This window comes from Podarcis muralis, chromosome 1, assembly GCF_964188315.1.
Source record: "Podarcis muralis chromosome 1, rPodMur119.hap1.1, whole genome shotgun sequence".
NCBI classification, from domain to species: Eukaryota; Metazoa; Chordata; class Lepidosauria; order Squamata; family Lacertidae; genus Podarcis; species Podarcis muralis.
In genome coordinates, this window is record NC_135655.1 from 22,989,641 (window position 1) to 23,006,911 (window position 17,271).

General features: G+C 41.4%; 1 protein-coding gene across 7 annotated transcripts in view; it reads left to right on the forward strand.

The window, feature by feature from the left end:
- Window positions 1–3,330: 3,330 nt before the first annotated feature.
- The window catches only part of LOC144324869 (cation channel sperm-associated auxiliary subunit beta-like), a 54,354-nt gene continuing 40,413 nt past the window's right edge, over window positions 3,331–17,271 (forward strand). For 3 of the 7 annotated variants that reach the window (XM_077924732.1, XM_077924731.1, XM_077924726.1), the window contains exons 1-10: window positions 4,731–5,029; window positions 6,179–6,331; window positions 8,695–8,755; window positions 9,450–9,545; window positions 10,189–10,335; window positions 11,588–11,680; window positions 12,819–12,937; window positions 14,049–14,081; window positions 15,714–15,780; window positions 16,225–16,271. In XM_077924732.1, coding sequence (XP_077780858.1) covers window positions 5,009–5,029; window positions 6,179–6,331; window positions 8,695–8,755; window positions 9,450–9,545; window positions 10,189–10,335; window positions 11,588–11,680; window positions 12,819–12,937; window positions 14,049–14,081; window positions 15,714–15,780; window positions 16,225–16,271 — 837 coding nt within the window. In that variant the 5' untranslated portion in view covers window positions 4,731–5,008. Of the gene's footprint in view, window positions 3,443–4,088; window positions 4,506–4,730; window positions 5,030–6,178; window positions 6,332–8,694; window positions 8,756–9,449; window positions 9,546–10,188; window positions 10,336–11,587; window positions 11,681–12,818; window positions 12,938–14,048; window positions 14,082–15,713; window positions 15,781–16,224; window positions 16,272–17,271 lie in introns of those variants that run through there. The other 4 variants (XM_077924738.1, XM_077924728.1, XM_077924734.1 and 1 more) reach the window with 4 other exon arrangements.

Sequence of the window (17,271 nt, forward strand, 5' to 3'; positions counted from 1 at the left end):
GTAGCCTGTTCCTGCCACATAATTTTAAATTCTGAAAATCTATCCCCACAAGCATTTCTGAAGCTGGATCAGTTTATGAGTCCTGTTGCTATTAGGAGTCACTGGGACGGAACTTGAACTCTTCCAACTGTCAGCCTGTGGAACCCAAGATAAAAGCAAACAGTTGGCTGGCTCTCTTGGAAGTGGCAAAGATGGCTCAGCAAAACTGACACAGCCTTGGCAAAGAAGGCATGTGAGAACCTTCCCTGAAGGAAGGACAGTTAAAATTATTTCCCTTTTAGAGTTAGAGCAGCCATTATTTAAACAAGGGCGGGGGGTGGAATAGCAGGGATTGTAAAGCCCCATATTTTTTGTTCTGTTTGCATGGAGAGCTTTCTGTGGATTTTTTTTGGAGAAAAACAGAGGGATTGGGCATCTTTAAATTTGTCATTTACTAGCCTTGTAATCAAATCATATAAAACTGGAAATGGGTGACCTCTCCAAAGTTTGTGCTGGTGATATGAACCCTACCATAAGCTTTGGGTCACCCCAAATCATACATTATCATCTTCAGGAGACTGCCTTCTACAAGACAGCATGCAGTTACAATTGGCCCAATGATTTTGTTTTGCTGGATTTTTCTTTTGCTGCATTCCATTGGGGAGTATTACTGTATTTGCATGTATCTGACTCTCATTTGTAATGTTTTACCTGGATTTTTAGTAATGCTCTATTTAAGACAGAAAAACTACTTAGAGGTTACTTTTAAAATGTGAAGTGGTATAGAAATGGTTTAAAGAAAGAAAGACATGTTTAATTTGGGCACAAGATAATGCCAAGTATGGCACCCCCATGCCAATAATAGGCAATGTAGCAATTCATTAATCTGCTGAAGAAAGTATTCACACTTTCTGTTTAATGATAATAATGATATAATTATTTACATTAATTATATTATATTATATTATATTAATAATGATATAATTATAATTACAAGTTGCCAATATGGTGTAGTGGTTAGAATGCTTTATAATATTATTAACATTGTAGGAAGGACAAAGAGACTCTTTTGCATATATTGGGAGTATTAAATAGATCTTTGGTATTACTTTGGTTTTATCATTATGCTTGAGGCTTTCAAATGAGTTTTTTTCTTAATGTGAATACCCACATTTAGCTTTCCATTGTTCTACCATATATCTCTGTTGAAAAAACAGGAGTAATGGGGGTATCTATGATTGAGTATTATTGTTTCCTGCTCATAAGAAATAATTTGATCCTGCACATACCAGTTGCTTATAGTCTGCATCTGGGGTGGGAACTAAATCTTCTTTCTGCCATAGGTGAACCCAGTGTTTGGAACAGGAAGCAGGTTTCAGCTTGCAGTTTCCATAGCACCTAAGGGGACTCTTTGATGACCAAGCATGTTGCTCTTATCTGCATCCTTGTTGTCTTCCTTGGTCACTGTGCATATCATGTGACTACTGGGGGACCAGCTTTATATATAGCTTTGAATTAAATGCACATTTATATTATTTTTACAATTGCAGATGGCGCTGTTGCAGCTTTATCTTGTGCTTGCAGCTGTTCTACAACTTTCATCAGGACTTAGCTACAATGTAAATGGTAAGTTGTGTTTCACTTTATTTCACCTTCCTATTCTTGCATACGGGTTGGTTGGTTAGTTACTAGTGTACTGGACCCTGCAGCCATGCATTTGCATGTGCTGTGATCTGCAAAGGACTCCATAAAGATCAGAACTTTATTTTGTCCGAGTGATGTATCACTATAGGGCCCACCTTTAAAACGGAAATGTGTGCACACAGTTTGGGGAACTGAATCCAATATTATATATATATATATATATATATATATATATATATATATATATGCTTTCGTAGATTTTCACGGGTACAGGAATGCAGGTTTTGGTGTCCTCGGGTATCTTCCCGTGTAAAAGTTGGGGTGTCTAGGCGACGTTTCGACGAGGTCTCACTCGTCATCTTCAGGCTGGTGCTTTCGGCTTCTTGTTACTGGAACAGAGCAGCTCTGTTCCAGTAACAAGAAGCCGAAAGCACCAGCCTGAAGATGACGAGTGAGACCTCGTCGAAACGTCGCCTAGACACCCCAACTTTTACACGGGAAGATACCCGAGGACACCAAAACCTGCATATATATATATATATATATATATATATATATATATATATATATTACTGCAGCAGGTTCAAGAAGCTTCTTTAAAAAAAACCCACCATATTAAAGAGCAAGAGATATTTGCTAATGATGTTGAATGTGTGTTGTCTAGGAGTCAAGTGAGCCACAGTGAGAGAGCTTGGGAAGATACTGACTGAAGCACAAAGGTTAATTTGGTTGTCCAAACCCATGCGGTCTAGTCTTGGTTTAAAGATTATCATAAATGTATTATTTATTTTCTTATGGCCCACCCTAATTCCCATGTCTCCCAGTAAAACGTCCTTCCTGAGACTGCTAATAATATCAAATGTTGTTGATGTGATTATTACTACTGTATTTTTTTATTTATAACTCACAAAAGCCAATGCGATCTATTTCAGTCCCCAATTTCATTTTTTATTTGAGTTTCAGGATATTCTAGTTCTGTAATATCATCTTTGAATATATTAGTGTTCAATATATTTTTTTTCCTCACTCAGTGGTGGCCAATTCGAGTTTTTCTTGCTACACAGGAGATAAGCGGAATATGTCATCTAAGGCAATTAAACTGTTTCTTTCAGATAAAAGTTTGGTAAGTTTCCAGCAATGTATTTCCAGTTGCAATAGAATGGGGAGTATCTCAGCAAATAATGCATTTGTATTATGGCAGTGGGGAATAACTTGCCGATATACCATTGTTTGGCTCAGCAGAATTAGCTAATCAATTCTATTAGCTATTTCCCTCCCCACCCCTCCAAATTTAGGGAAAGGGAAGGGAAGGAGAAAATAATTAAAATAAGGGCATGGTACTATTTTATAAACAAATACCAACAACAGTAAGAAAGAACTCATCGTCAGTTCATATTATGGATACCGATAACCATTGGTGCATAAATCATAGAAGTTCATTTAAGTTCTCCTAATGTCCAGATAGATATCCACACAAAGTTGATATCTAGATGACATACCATATTTTTTTCGTCTATAAGACGCCCCTGTCTATTTTGGGGGCCTCAAAATTTAGAAGATAGGCGGGATTGAGCTTTTGGGGAGGATTATTTGGGGGGAATGCCAAAAATCACTCACCTGCCAAAACGCAGCACACAACCAAGTGACACAAACGGAAACCACCTATCAGCTCCCCGATTTCCGCCAGCGGCCACCAATCATGCTCCCGCTTGCTGCGACAAGAGCAGCTGTCTATTAGCTTCCGCAGCGGCAATCAGGAGGGCTAACGGTGGCGATCAGGCAGCTGTGATGCAAGCGGTTGTGTGCTGTGTTCCGGCGGGTGAGCGATTTTTGGGATCCCCCCCCAAACAATCAAGCAGCCAATGCCGAAAATTGCTCAGCTGCCACAATAAAGCGCAAGACCGAGTTTTTAAGTGGCGATTGACCGCTTGATTGTTGGGGGGGGGGGGCCAATCGCTGCTTACAATCTTGGGCTTGCGCCAAAAAACCTTTCGCCCGTCCCTTCTCAGCACTACCTGTGTATAAGACAAGCCTAAATTTTGAACCTCATTTTTGGGTCAGAAAAGCTCGTCTTGTACACAGAAAAATGTGGTTGGTTTAAATGGATTGTTAGCTCTCATCACTAACTTAATCGGGAGCGGTTAGACTCAGAAGCTTAGCTAAATGGAGTGAAATATTATTGGTTATTCAGACTCCCCTTGGATCTAAGAACACCATATGCGATTTAAAGAACTTTTATTTATTTATTGGCATCAAAACAAAACATGGTATTGCAGTTTGTTTAAATAAACAACAAAAGGGTGTTCTAGCTTCTGAACTTGCTGCAGCTATGAATATTGCCAGGTAATTTCTTTTACATGCTGCAGGGCTAATGAGTCTGGAATCAGGATTCTCCCTTTCTTCCCTCCTGCCATATGGACAGCATGAACTTCATGGAGCTACATCAGGGGTTGCCAACCTTGGGGGGGGGGGGGGCAGTGGACACATTTTGAATTTGAAGGAAGTGCTGTGAGTGCCAGTCACAAAATGGCTGCCATGGGGAGTGTGGCATAACACATCCTGGCTGCTGTGCGGGGCATGGAAAAAAATTAGTCACAGTACAGCCATTGCTGCTGCTCCCACCCGCTTCCTGAACAGCCCCCCCCCCCATGGTTGGCAAGCAAACAGGATGGACCAACAGGCAAGAAGGGAAACCATCCCTGCCAGTTTTTGCCCTGTGCAAATCCTTCGAAACCAACCAGATTCTGAGGGGGCATTTTTTCTCTTTTGAGATAAAACTTAAAATAAAAAGCCAGGGACCACCAAGCTGGTGCCTGTAGGCACCATGGTGCTCAGACCCTCGAAGAAAGACCCCTGTAGATGCTGGGTTAGCAGTTCCTGAGGTAACTGCGAAGAAAGACACCTAGAACAGGCGCCGGCTCCGCATTTATAGATCTATGCCTATGAAATAGACACAGTGGCCAAAACTGCCTCAGGATACTGTAATTTTCGCAGGAAGGGGCCTTGGGGTGCAACAGAAGATAAACATTTTAGGCCTTGCCTGAAGTAGTCTCTCCCCTCACAGTTCTTCCTCCAGGCACAGCTCCCTTATGAGGAGTCCCAGGGTAGGGCAGGGCAGGTAGAAGAAGGCCTGGCCTGGTGAAGTCTCTCCCCTCACAGGTCTTCCTTCAGGCATTGCTCCCTTATGAGGAGTCCCAGGGCTGGAGGGTAGGGCAGGGCAGGTAGAAGAAGGCCTGGCCTGGTGAAGAAAGCCTTGCCAACACTGCCTCAGGATATTGGAGAAAGGAAGAGGAAGGATGGCAGGAAGGGGCCTTGGGGTGCAACAGAAGGACAAACTTAAACATTTTAGGCGTTTTGGCTCATTAAACCATCTATGGCCTTTTAAATGTGTCGGGGGGGATCTATTGTGAGATTTTTTGCTATTATATTACGGTACATATTTTGTGCTTTTATATTGTAAACTGCCCTGTGATATTCAGGTATATTAATTTGTTAGATAATTGTCAGAGTTGCTTCAAGATCCTAGCTCACAGAGGATCACGCTAGCCAACGGCCATTAAGTAAAAGTCTTTATTGAGTTACAGTTTCCATTCTCAAGCTGCTGCGTGCAACTCTACGTCTAGTAGCTAGATCGGCGAAGCTCCGTCTGAATCTCCGCCCCTTGTACACCAACTTAATATCCTAGCCCTGCTCCACCTTTTCCGCCTGACTGTTCTTCTCTGGGTCCCTCTGCCCCCCTGGGTCTCTTCCTTCCGGGATTCTTCTGACGCTGACCCCCCGGACCCTCCTGTCTCCTTGCGCCGGGCTTTAGGACCTGGCTCCCTTTCCGGGCTGCCTACTGCGCCGCCTTCCTGTGCATTTGAACTTGGCGCGCGCGCCCAACCTTCCACCTTCCGTCTAACCGTCTCTTCGCTCCCAGATGGAGGTGTGGCCACCCCTGACTCGTGCCCTCCCTCCTGTTGTGAGCTGCCAGCGCTTGCCCCCTGGCTCCCTTCCTCTTCCCTGTTCTCTGGCGGTGACGCTGGTCCCGATCTCCAACTGCTCTCCTCTGAGTCCCCTCTGGCTCTATCTTCCTGGGGTGCCCCCCTAAACTCCCCCCTTGCCTTGGCCACTGGTGCTCCTTTCTGTGAATCCTCCAATTCACTGGAAAGACTCGGAGATCTCGGGTCGTCGTCATCACTCATCTTTTCTTCTGCCTCCTCCCCTTCGCTCTCTGTTTCCTCCCTTGCCCTTGCCTCTGCTCCTGAACCCCTGACAATAATGATCATTTTCTCTACTTTAACCCTAAACTGCCTAATTCTCAGTGGCACTTGCCCATGCCAGCCAAAAGCAGGCAAAATCACCTGAGAGAGGGGGAGGGCAAGTTGTCCCTCCACAAAATGAGGATTTCTACCTTCCTTTCCTTTATGGCTCCTTAAAGCCTTATTTATTGCAGCTTCCGCTTTTGAAATCAACAGTCCAGTTTGTTAGGTTGCCATTTAAAGTTTTAATAATTCCAGATGTTGTGGATATGTGCTTCGTATGTTAATCCTGGGTTTTTTCCCCCTTGTTAAAGATTGTCCGCTGTTATCTGTATAATATCAATAAGCCCGACACCGAGGAGAACAGACGGAAGAATCTAGTTCTTTTTACTTCAGCTGGTCTTGCTCCCAGCATCCAGATCTTCAACAGTACCTACTCCAAAGTCTTCTACTTCAAAATGACTCTGGTAAAGCATTGCAGAAGGGCTCATAGCACACCATGTACATGCAGAAGGTCCCAGGTTCACTCCCTGGCTATTTCCAGTTAAAAGGGATCAGGTAGCAGGTGGTCACCTCGGCCTGAACTCAGGACAGCCACTGTCACCGGATACTTATTAAACAATGCCATAACATTCGGCTGGAAACTTACAGTGGCCCAATGTGTAGCCCATGGACCGCATGCAGTCCTCAAGACCTTTTTTGTTGGCCCTCAGCCACATTTGACGCCCCCTCAGCCCTTGCATTGCCTTCCCAAAGCCAGCTAAGTGAGGTGCTTGGTTTGGGAAAGGAGGCGCAAAGGCTCTGGCAAGGTCCTAGAACCCTATTACCTCCTTCCCGAAGCTGGGTAAGCGCTAACTGCATCAAGGCAGTGTGTGGCCCACAGATTACATGGTCAGAGTACTCTTGCGGCCCACTTGGTATAAAAGTTGGGCTAGCCTGAGCTAGATGGACAAGCAATCTGACTTGGTTTAAGGCAGGTTCCTGGGGTGGATCTGCACTCATGGTTTTTAACATTAAGGAAGGCTTAAGGAACGGTTTTTATAACCATATGGACACATCACGTCCTCCTTTTAACGTTCATAATGCTTTATTAAAATGTGATACCAGAGGGTGCTGCAGAGCAACCAGCAACTGGCAGTAGGGAGACAGCTGTTTTGATTTTTAAAACAGGTAAAAAAAGAAAAAGAAAGAAGCTTTATTTTACAAGTATGCCCTGTGACGTTTTGTAACGATATATCTAATATCGTTCTAATAACGTTAAACAAGTCAGTGTAGATCCAGCCCTGTATCCCCTTTGAACTATGGCGAGGTATTATACAATTTTTTAAAATGTGGGGTTTTTTGTTTTTATTATGTATTTTGTGTTTTTATATTGTGATTTTATTTTGGAACTGCCCTGAGATCTGTGGATATAGGGCAGTATACAAATGTAATAATAATTATAATAAGCAATAGAGTGGCAGCTGTCAATTGCTGATTTTAACTTAACCTTTTCCTTAAAAGAATGCAAACCCCACATGAACTCTGCAAATAAATGCATGTGAAAAGCGTTAGCAGGAATCAAGTATCATAGTCATGGAGCTTTTCCTGATGTGCTTTACATTGTTTCCAACAGTGTAAGGTGCCAGTGGCATTTTCTGTATTAGTAGGAGCCGGGCACCTTACTCTCTGGATCATGTTGTAGCATGCCAGAAAGGGGAAGTTTCTGCTTGCTCTCTGCTACTTCAATGGAGGATGTCTACTGGTGGCTACTAGCAATGATGGAGGCGATGCTGTGCCCTCCATGGACCATGGATGCAATGCTCTGCTTCCACAGTTGGAGGCTGTATGCTTCTGAATACCATTTGTTGTGATCCGTAGGAGGGTCTTTCCATGTCAAGTTATCCAACTTTTATACCTCATGTCATCCAATTTTCTTCATATTTTGCACACTTGTTGAATGAATAAAACTAAGTTTAAAACTTTTTTTTTTTTGAAATCTCAGCCCATTTTTTAGTTATGAGGGTTTGAAATTTTTAAAAATTGACAATTTTAGCCTTCCTGGATTACACAAAAAGCTTAAGAGCTCAGCCCAGAATTGAGGTACATCAAAGCTAAAAACACCAATCTCTTCAGAACTTCATGGGCTTTAATAGCACATGTCACATAATGGGCTTACTTTAAATTTTAAATGTCAGCTAAAAAAAATATTAAAAGTGATTAAAAAAAATTAATATGGTTTTGAAAAATCCCCAAACATTGTATGGATTATTTAATATTTCTAAGGGCTACTTGCAAAATTTCATCTTGGGGTCTCACTGGGATCACGTATATATATATACGTGAAAGCAAATATATATATATATATATATATATATATATATATATATATATATGGAGAGAGAGAGAGTACATACATGTCTGCCATATTGGGTTCTATTTGGGATAAATGGGTCTTTTGGGAGTAAAATATAACAGAAAAAAGCAAGACTTCAAACTATAATATCAGTTACTTTAGGCATTTCTTTAGAAAGTTTTTCAATTGAAAGGTATCTGAAAAGCTTGTCAGGCTTTCCTTTTAAAAATGTGTTCCAAAGCCAAGTGATAGCTTTCTGTTGCACAATAGAATTAACACTTTGAAAGAATTCTTGTTAGTACTTCATTTCATGAACATTAACAACAAAATACATACCAAACCACTGTGAGAAACAGTTCTTAAGCTATGAGACTATCAGCTACGAAAATTCATAATTGGAAAATCAGTCCGCACAGTAGTTTACCTAAATGTATGTGACTCTTCAAGTATTTAAGACTAAAATTCTTGGGTTGCCATCCTTTCTTTAAACAAAAGGGAGAAGGTGTGGATTCGTGGAGTATTGAAATCAACCGAGAAGAGTTAACATATAATACAGGTGAGAGATTTATAATTTCCACTTATTTATCCTTGCAGGCTTTTGATGCTTCCTTGTGTTGTTGTTGCTGTTTTTGTACTCACGTAAGGTGGTGAGTACATTTAATTTCAAAAGAAAAATTTTGCACAAAATCCTGTTAGCAGGGGAGAAGTTTGACAACTTGGTAGTGAGCATTTGGCACAATCTCAAATGGTGCATAAGTAGTATACCAACTTCAGTGGAGAGAAAGCCAGTTTTGGGATAATGTATATTGCATTTATTTTGACTGTGATATTTTTGTAACTTGAATAGAAAAAAATAGGAAAATTAATTGGCTAGAAAAAATACGCAGGGATGTACATTACTAAGAATTCAGTTGAAGAGCAGTTCACCATTGTAGGCAAATTTGAGAAGAGCATGTAGTCGTCATCAACTTTGGCGATCTCTCGTAGCCGAGTAATATTGACGTAAGCATACAGCAATATCCACTTGTGTCTATCTGCAAGTGGAATGGGTTTCCACTTGTGCAACGAGTCTTTGCCCCCTGAAATTTGCTCCAGAGGGTTTGGTCGTGGGGATTGCAAGAGGGAGGAGAAAAAGAAACCATGTTGTGTAAGCAGAGGCCTGTTTGCTGGACGTTGGATATCACCCATAATACTTGTGTACTTATATGACTAATCTGTCTCTGTCTTTTTTGTACATGCCACTGAAACAGATATTAATCCAATTGAGGAATGGTTTGTAAAATTTAATATGCATCATGGTTTAAATATGTTCACTACTACGGGAACCTTGTTGGATATCGTACGAGGTACGTCATAGCTCATAGGGAGTGTTTGCGGTTTTGTAAGTAATTGTGGTCTCGTGGAAATTAGCATGGACAATAAGTTTTCTGAATTTATTCATATGATATGGAATGTTTTATTTATATTCCGCTTTTTTGGCCCAAAGGCTCCAAAGCAGTAAACAACATTGATACATATGCATACAGAAGAAATGAATGATTAAATTGCAACACATAAAATATCTCAATCAAAACAAAATATAATACTGGCAGGATTTCCAATAGCCACCATCATGAAAAAAGAGAGTATCCCGTGTGTGTGTGTGTGTGTGTGTGTGTGTGTGTGTGTGTATTCTACTAAGAACAGGTCTAAGGAAGGTACTCATTACTTGAAGCGGTCTCCTAGTACTCTTCAATTTCCAGCAGACTTAGACAACCTTGTCTCTTCTGTATGCCTTCACCCACTTCTGTATTTCCCCCTACCTTCCACCACAGTGATGGCAGTCCCATTCCCATCCCCCACCCCAACCCTGGACCAGACTGATAACATCCCTTACTCACCTCCAGGGGTGTCTCCACAAATTTCAGAGATAGTTGCATATTTCCTTCACTCTTTAAGTAAAAAGCAGAAATAATTTTTGCTTTCTTAAACATTAGTGCTCTCTTGCAGATCCTCTTCTTCAGTGGTATTGGACCCTTGGTGAATCCCTGAATATTAATGATACATTGTCTGAAGTAGCCAATATCCAAATAGCAAAAACTCCTTGTGCAAGTGATGTAGCATTACTTGGTCTGATCTATAAAACTAAAAATATAGGTAAGTATCTTGCATTTTTACATAATTAGCTGATCCACCAGCTTCATTTTCCGACTGGGTAAAGTGGGATGTAACATTTTAAAATAAGTATACTTGTTTACTCAGAAGTAAGTCCCATTGTGTTGACTGAGTTTCTCCCAAAAAGCTCAGCAACTTTTACTTCTAGAAATATGGCAACCCTAGGCAGCAGGGAAAGGCCTTCTTGCTGCCATGTGCTTTGAAAGGAGTAGAGGAGCAAGTTCCCCTTGGAGCAGGACTGAGGACATTCTACACACAGAGAATTGTAGAGTCGGAAGAGACCCTGAGGATCATCTAGTCCAACCCCTGCAATGCAGGAATATGCAGTTGTCCCATGCAGGGGATTGAACCTGCAACCTTGGTGTTATCAGCACCACACTCTAACCAACTGAGCTACCCAGGCTGTCATTCTGTTGTTCTCAGAGGGCCTGGTGCAGCTTTCATGGACAATTCCCTCTCACAGCAATGGATAAGACTTTGTTGTTGTTGTTTACAAAAAGATCATTTGCAGTTTTGCAAACCTTGTGCATCGCTGGCACTATTTTAGCTCGGCAAGCAATGACACTTGCATACTGAGCATTCAAAATAGATGGAATAAATGGTAGGTATGCATTTTTTGAAATGGTATCCACCCCCCCCCCCCAAAAAAAGAAACAATTAATTTGAATTATTTGCTCACTGGTTTATTTGTTTTTAGTTGAACATGTGTGTGATGGTGAAAAGCATGACTGCTAGAGCATTTTGCTGAGAATCTCAGGTGGGAAGGAGAGGACAGGACACAACCACTACACTGCAGCGTATTCTACAATAACCATAGGAATATGCCAGGGATATGTTTGCAACTGTCCCCCACCCCACCCCATACTGAGCCACCTGCTTGTGCTTATTAACTTAGATATGTGGTACTAGTAAAGCAGGCAGACATGCTTTCTTTCAGTGTGTGCAAGTAGGTTTGAGCTGAGTATTTAAGGTCTGTAACTACATCTGTGGATACAGGGGTGCTTATTTGTGGATTTTGCTGCTGTTGGGGTGATAGGTTGTTCTTCTACCTAGACTCAACATATATTTGTAAATAAACTCAAATATCACAGAGAAACCTCCGAACCAAACCAGCTACACTGCTGAAATTTCTGGGAAATATGAAGCTTTATAACAGTTTAATAAATGCTGGTAGCCTGGCTTTATACTGTGATTCAGTTTTCATGTAATGATTAGTTTTCTTTTGTATTTGAAGGACTAATTTTAGGATTGACTGACAATGGATTTACGGGTGAGGATACGGTATGGTTTAACTTGTCTGCTACCATTTGTGCCATCTTGGAAAACGGTAATTCTTATTTTCAATTGTTTAATTAACCCATATGCATTTCCTTTTTATTTGTAGCCTGTCTTACCCCAAGGCCTTAGAACACGTTGCACTTTCATAGAATGTACAGGGTTGGTCCGAATATAGACTACACCCCTAAAATGAGATCTCTCAAAACATAGATTCTCTACTTATAAGATTGTCACCATAGACTGCACTCAGGTTTTATGTGAGCCAGTTTTTAGGGGGAAGTGTGGCCTATATTCAGACCAATACAGTAATTGTAGGTCTCAGAGTGAAGGTTGTGGTGTGATGTCCAGTTCAAAACCCTAGGATCTGGAGAGCCCTCCCTCATCCCTTTTCTTTGGACAGTGATAAGAAAGAGTCTCTGCCTCCTTGGGTCCCAAATTTCAGCTTCTTGGATATGGGAACCCTCATCCCTCAGCATTTAGGGTCTTTTCTCCCTGGCAGGTCAGATTCTACAGCCTGTTTAGGGCTTTTGACTGACGCCAGCCTTGAATCTGGCATGTTGGGCTACTGAGTGCTTTCAGCTGTGGTTCCCAGGGTTGCCATTTTTTTTACTCTGGAGTGCAGAACCTCCAAGTGTCCCTATTTTCCAGAGACAGTCCCAGATTTACAGGTGCTGTCCCGGTTTTTAATTTGATCCCAGAATGCCCCACTTTTTCTTAGGATATCCCTATTTTCATCTGAGAAATACTGGAGGGTATGGAGTTATCTGACCCCCAAGGCATCTGAAGGCAGCCCAGTATAGGGAAGGTGGTTTTTTAAATGTTTAATGTTTTATTATTTTTAATATGTGTTGGAAGCCACCCAGAGTGGCTGGGGCAACAAAGTCAGATGGGCAAGGTCAGAAGAGTCAGCCTCTGTTCTTCCTGCCCCCTGAACTTGCCTTTGCTATATCTTTTTTAAAAAAATAATGCAGCAAAGGAGCAGGGTTCGAAAGAGCAGATTTCATCACTCCACCCTCTCTTAAAAGCACATAGATCTAGACCTTCTTCAAATGCATATCAGGTACATGGATTGCCCAACAGATCTGGGTGTCTCAATATGGGTGTAATTTGCCATGTCTATAACAAGTAATGATGGAAGTCTGAGAGATGCAACTCAGGTTACTCACAGTGCCTTTTCTCTCCTCAAGATTGTTATGGACTTGCGCTTGTGGATCTCACCGTAACAAATACTCGTCTTGTACTCCTCACCTCACTAGGATTATTTATCAGTGATGATCTGCGCATTGTAACTGGAAAGCTGTTGCAGGTACGTGTGTGTACTTCTAAATATCCCTGTGTCCCCTTCCCCCAATCATCTAATGTTTTAAAAACCACTGGTAAGCATACTGTGAAAAAACTAAGTTTGGAAGATCTCCTCCTGAAATCTATTAACAGTTCAATGCCACACAGGTCTGCTCAGAAGACAATTCGTTCAGCTTAAGACTATAACCCTACTATACACATTTCCCTGCAAGTAAGTCCCATTGAACATGGTGAGAACTATGTCTGGGTAGGCACATCTAGGATTGTGTTGTTAATCTGTGTACTAATCATTCTCTCTCCAGTTCACCTGATGAACTAAGTGTATGAAGAGGCTAAGCTGGTTGCTTCGTATGTGAACCATTTTAACCTTACCAAACATGTGGTCTTTTTCTATGCTAGGGGAAGTGGGAAACTTTGGAAAGAACTTGAAAGGACAAATTTTACAGGTCTTGACAGCCTGGAGCAACCTAGCCAGATGGGCGGGGTATAAATAATAAAAATTATTATCATATTCCTGTGCTTCACTTTTGCTGCATATTTTGTGATTTTAAATATCTGCAGGGGTCTCTCAATAAAGAGTACTTGCCCCAAACTTGGATCTTGGTATCCAGGACTTCTCCTTTCTTTTTTTTTCTTTACACCAACAGTAGCTTTGCTGCAATTAATAGATACCTCTTATATTAAGATCAATCTCTGTGGCCCTGCTTCAGGAGTGCTACCTTTAGAAGTGAAGGGGATTGTGACAGGGCCTTTTCTGTTGTAGCCCCTTGTCTTTGGAAGCCTCTCCATAGAGAGTTTTGCTGGCACCATTGTTGAATTCTTTTTAGTGATGGGTATGGTACTTGATTTCCTTAGGTGTTTTAGTTGTTGGTTTGTAGCTATTGGTTATTTCCTGTTATCTCACAGGAAAAGTACATGCCCTGGCTAGGTTGCCCCAGGCTGTTGGTGGAGACAGGCTTCTTATGTCACTCAAAACAACCAATGACCATGTTAATAATATTGAGTGTAAGTGGTAAATGAATATGTAAAGTAATACACTTGTGAAATTGCTTGTGAAAAGTGTGGGAAAGAAAGTGATGATTCATACAATTTGGTCTTATTGTGTTTTATTTCAGTTCAACAAACCAACCTTATGTGGCTTTGAAATGGTGAGAAATTGCTAAATGTTGTGTTTGTTGTTCTCAGTGGTGTGTTTTTGTAGCATCTCACAAATAATGTTTTCTGAAACTCTTTCCGGCATTCATTTTGTTAGCCATTTAGAAATAAGTGTCCCAAGGATCATAAATCATGTAGTATACGGATCCTAACAATGAAATCCAGAGACCCTGGTACACTGGGCAGAATGCTAACATTGGCTTAGTATTGACATCAAATGTGTTGTCAGAATACTATGCATTTCCAGCTGCAAGTTCAAATGTAAATGGCAGCACTCTAAAGGAGAGAAAACATAGCAATATATTGTGATACACACACACACCCCAGCACTGACACAATGCAATCTCTGTATGCTAGGCAACTGACACCTGCAAGTCAGCTGTGTTGCTTCCATGCCCTCACCTACCTCGATGACACATAGAAGACAGAAGCTTGCAGGCCCACACACAGAGCCCAATAAACATAGCTTTCTAGCGACAACACAATTGACAGGAAAACTCACAGGAATCAGTTGCTTGATAGCCAACGCCTTGCTTTTTATATTCTCAGAAGACACTGAACTTCATTTCTCCACCCCCACCCCACCCCACCCCCCATGCCAACCAACTGCATGGTTTGTAGACAGGGGAATTATTGGGCTGTCTTTGTTTTTGTTTTTATTATATAATCTGCGTTTTTTAATTGAAATTTATTGTTGTGAACTGCCCTGAGATCTGCAGTTATAGGGCGGTATATTAGCACTACTACTACTACTACTACTACTACTGGTTTATCACAGTCGCAGTTCACAGAGGAATTGCTGTGCTGAGGGGTGTGTGTAGATGAACTCCTTTTACTCTTGTCCCAGTCACGGGGCCATCCTGGAGATTGCTGGAGTAACAAGCTGAATGAGGGTTGGGGGAAGAGATCCCTCTTGGCCCATTCCCATTAATACAGAGAATAGAGCTATAACTCACAAAAACGTTTGTAAATTGCTTAGAGGCTATTGCAATTAAGCAGTATATAAATTACTGTGATAAAACAGTGAGTTTTGAAAGCAAGACACAGGATACTGCATTGTATAGTTCCAGTTGCTAGTTTCCACTTGTGTGCTATAATTTCAGAGGACAAGAGGAATTGGGTCCCATTGAGGCCATATAGCTATCCTTTGATCTGTGAATTCCCTGACAAGGTTATATAAACAGCTGTCAATGTGTTAAATCAGAATTCTGTGCTGCATGAGAAGAACAGAAAGAGGCAGTGGGGTAGTTTTCTTTTCTCATGACTATCATTGGGAGCTGGAATGAGATCTTGGGGAAGTTGGTATCTCAACTACATCTTGCTCTGCTTCTGACATCTCTGTAATTCTGTCTACTTTTGGCCATCAATTCTCTTGAGTTGTTCCACCACCAGCACCACTACTAATATCACTGGCATTGCCACTAGAAACTAGAAAGCTAGTGCTGTTTTCTGACATTTGACAGTATTGTCCACTGTCTTCCTTGGCTCCACAGAGGTTTTTAGGCAATGTGTGATAGTTAGAAAGGACGACTTGTGACTCAGCAGACCCTTTCAGAATCTTAACAGCTATACTATGTAAATTCACTTGGCATGCTAAGTATTTCCTTGTCTTTTTCCGCCCACAGGATGATTATCTTAAAGCTGAAATATGGTACAGCCGCCAGTGTCTAGCTAATAAAGAATTATATGAAAGTAAGGAAACCAGGGACTCAGCTAGATTGGTAAAAAAAAGTGATTTATATGTGTTGAATGTGTAACTTGAATCCATGGGTTCTCCAACGTTATGGAGAAATATAGCTGTGTCATCTAATGTCCTAATGTCTGCTTCCAATGTCTTCATGTAGCTGTTGAATAGCATGGGGGACAAAATAGCACCCTGCAAAACTCCATAGTGTAAGTGGAGGCAAAGAGTGCTCCCGCAATGCTTGCCTGCAATAAACCAGCTCAAGGCAGAGAGCATGCCTCTCCGCTCATACACACTTATATATTTTAAGGCATGTAACAAAAATAATTTCAAAATTTCACCCTGAGTTCTTTTTAACTGTTCACATGAAACTGGGTTGATGCCTTTTGTAAACTATATTTTAGAAGTGCAAGCACTGAGTTGTAGCTATTATATTTCTGCTTTTCTTGCAGCGGACTATGTTGGTCTGTCATTCAACAAAGATAAGTCATTGAGCCAGGTAAGGCAAATGATGATAAAACCTTATGAAAATATAGTTGAGGTTTGGTGCATTCTGTTCAGTACATAATTTAACTTTCTGGCCACCTTGGCAAATTAATGTTCAGAAATCAAAAGGACAGTTGAGCAAATTTATTACTGGAAGCTTTTGTGGTCGCTATCAGAGCTTTTAGGGAACTGGCTGCCATATGCTACTAGGATAAGTTCAAAGTTCTTGTATTTATTTACAAAGCCCTTAGCTTGTAGCATAAGGAGCTTATGATACCACAAGGAGCATCTCAACCTTTTGATCACTACCTGATCACCGAGGGCTTTGGAGGAGTCACTGTTTGGGGTCCCCACATGGCTTGTATTCACCAAGGGCCATTGGTTCAGTATTGTGGGTCCAAAAAAGCAGGTTCAGAGCTCCAATCCAGAACAGGCTTCTGATCTAGGCTTCTGAGTCCCACAACAGTTTCTGGCAGAAAATTCTATCAGTTTAAACATATACACAGGCCTACTTTCTGCCTTCTAGCCATGCAAAAATTCACAAAATCTCCAAATGTAAAGAATTATTCTATGCCTCACTATACACTCCACAGATTCAGATATCTGAACATCCGGAGTTTACCCACTTTCTTAATTCCTTGCATCTTTGTGCTTTGCTAGTCGGTGGCAGCTATTTGGGGGAAGAAACCATGCAGGGAGTGAGAGAGAGAGAGATCGGACAAATCAGAGCAGGAGAGATTCGACAATTAATTTCCCCCCTTTGTCTTTCTTTTGCTGTTAAGCTGCAGCCATCTCAGGAAGAAACCATGGAGAGACAGGATGGGGGTGGGGGTGGGGGGGAGATCATACAAAGACCACGGTTAGAAACATTCGCACAGGAATTGATGGAAATGATGTGAATGCTTGCCCATAGAATGATTTCCAGGGAATGCATAGTGTTTGGTTAGCAGGACCTGTGTGTACTTTTTTAAAAGCATCAATAATGTGCAGTTTGGCCCTTGCTCTTGTAAAAT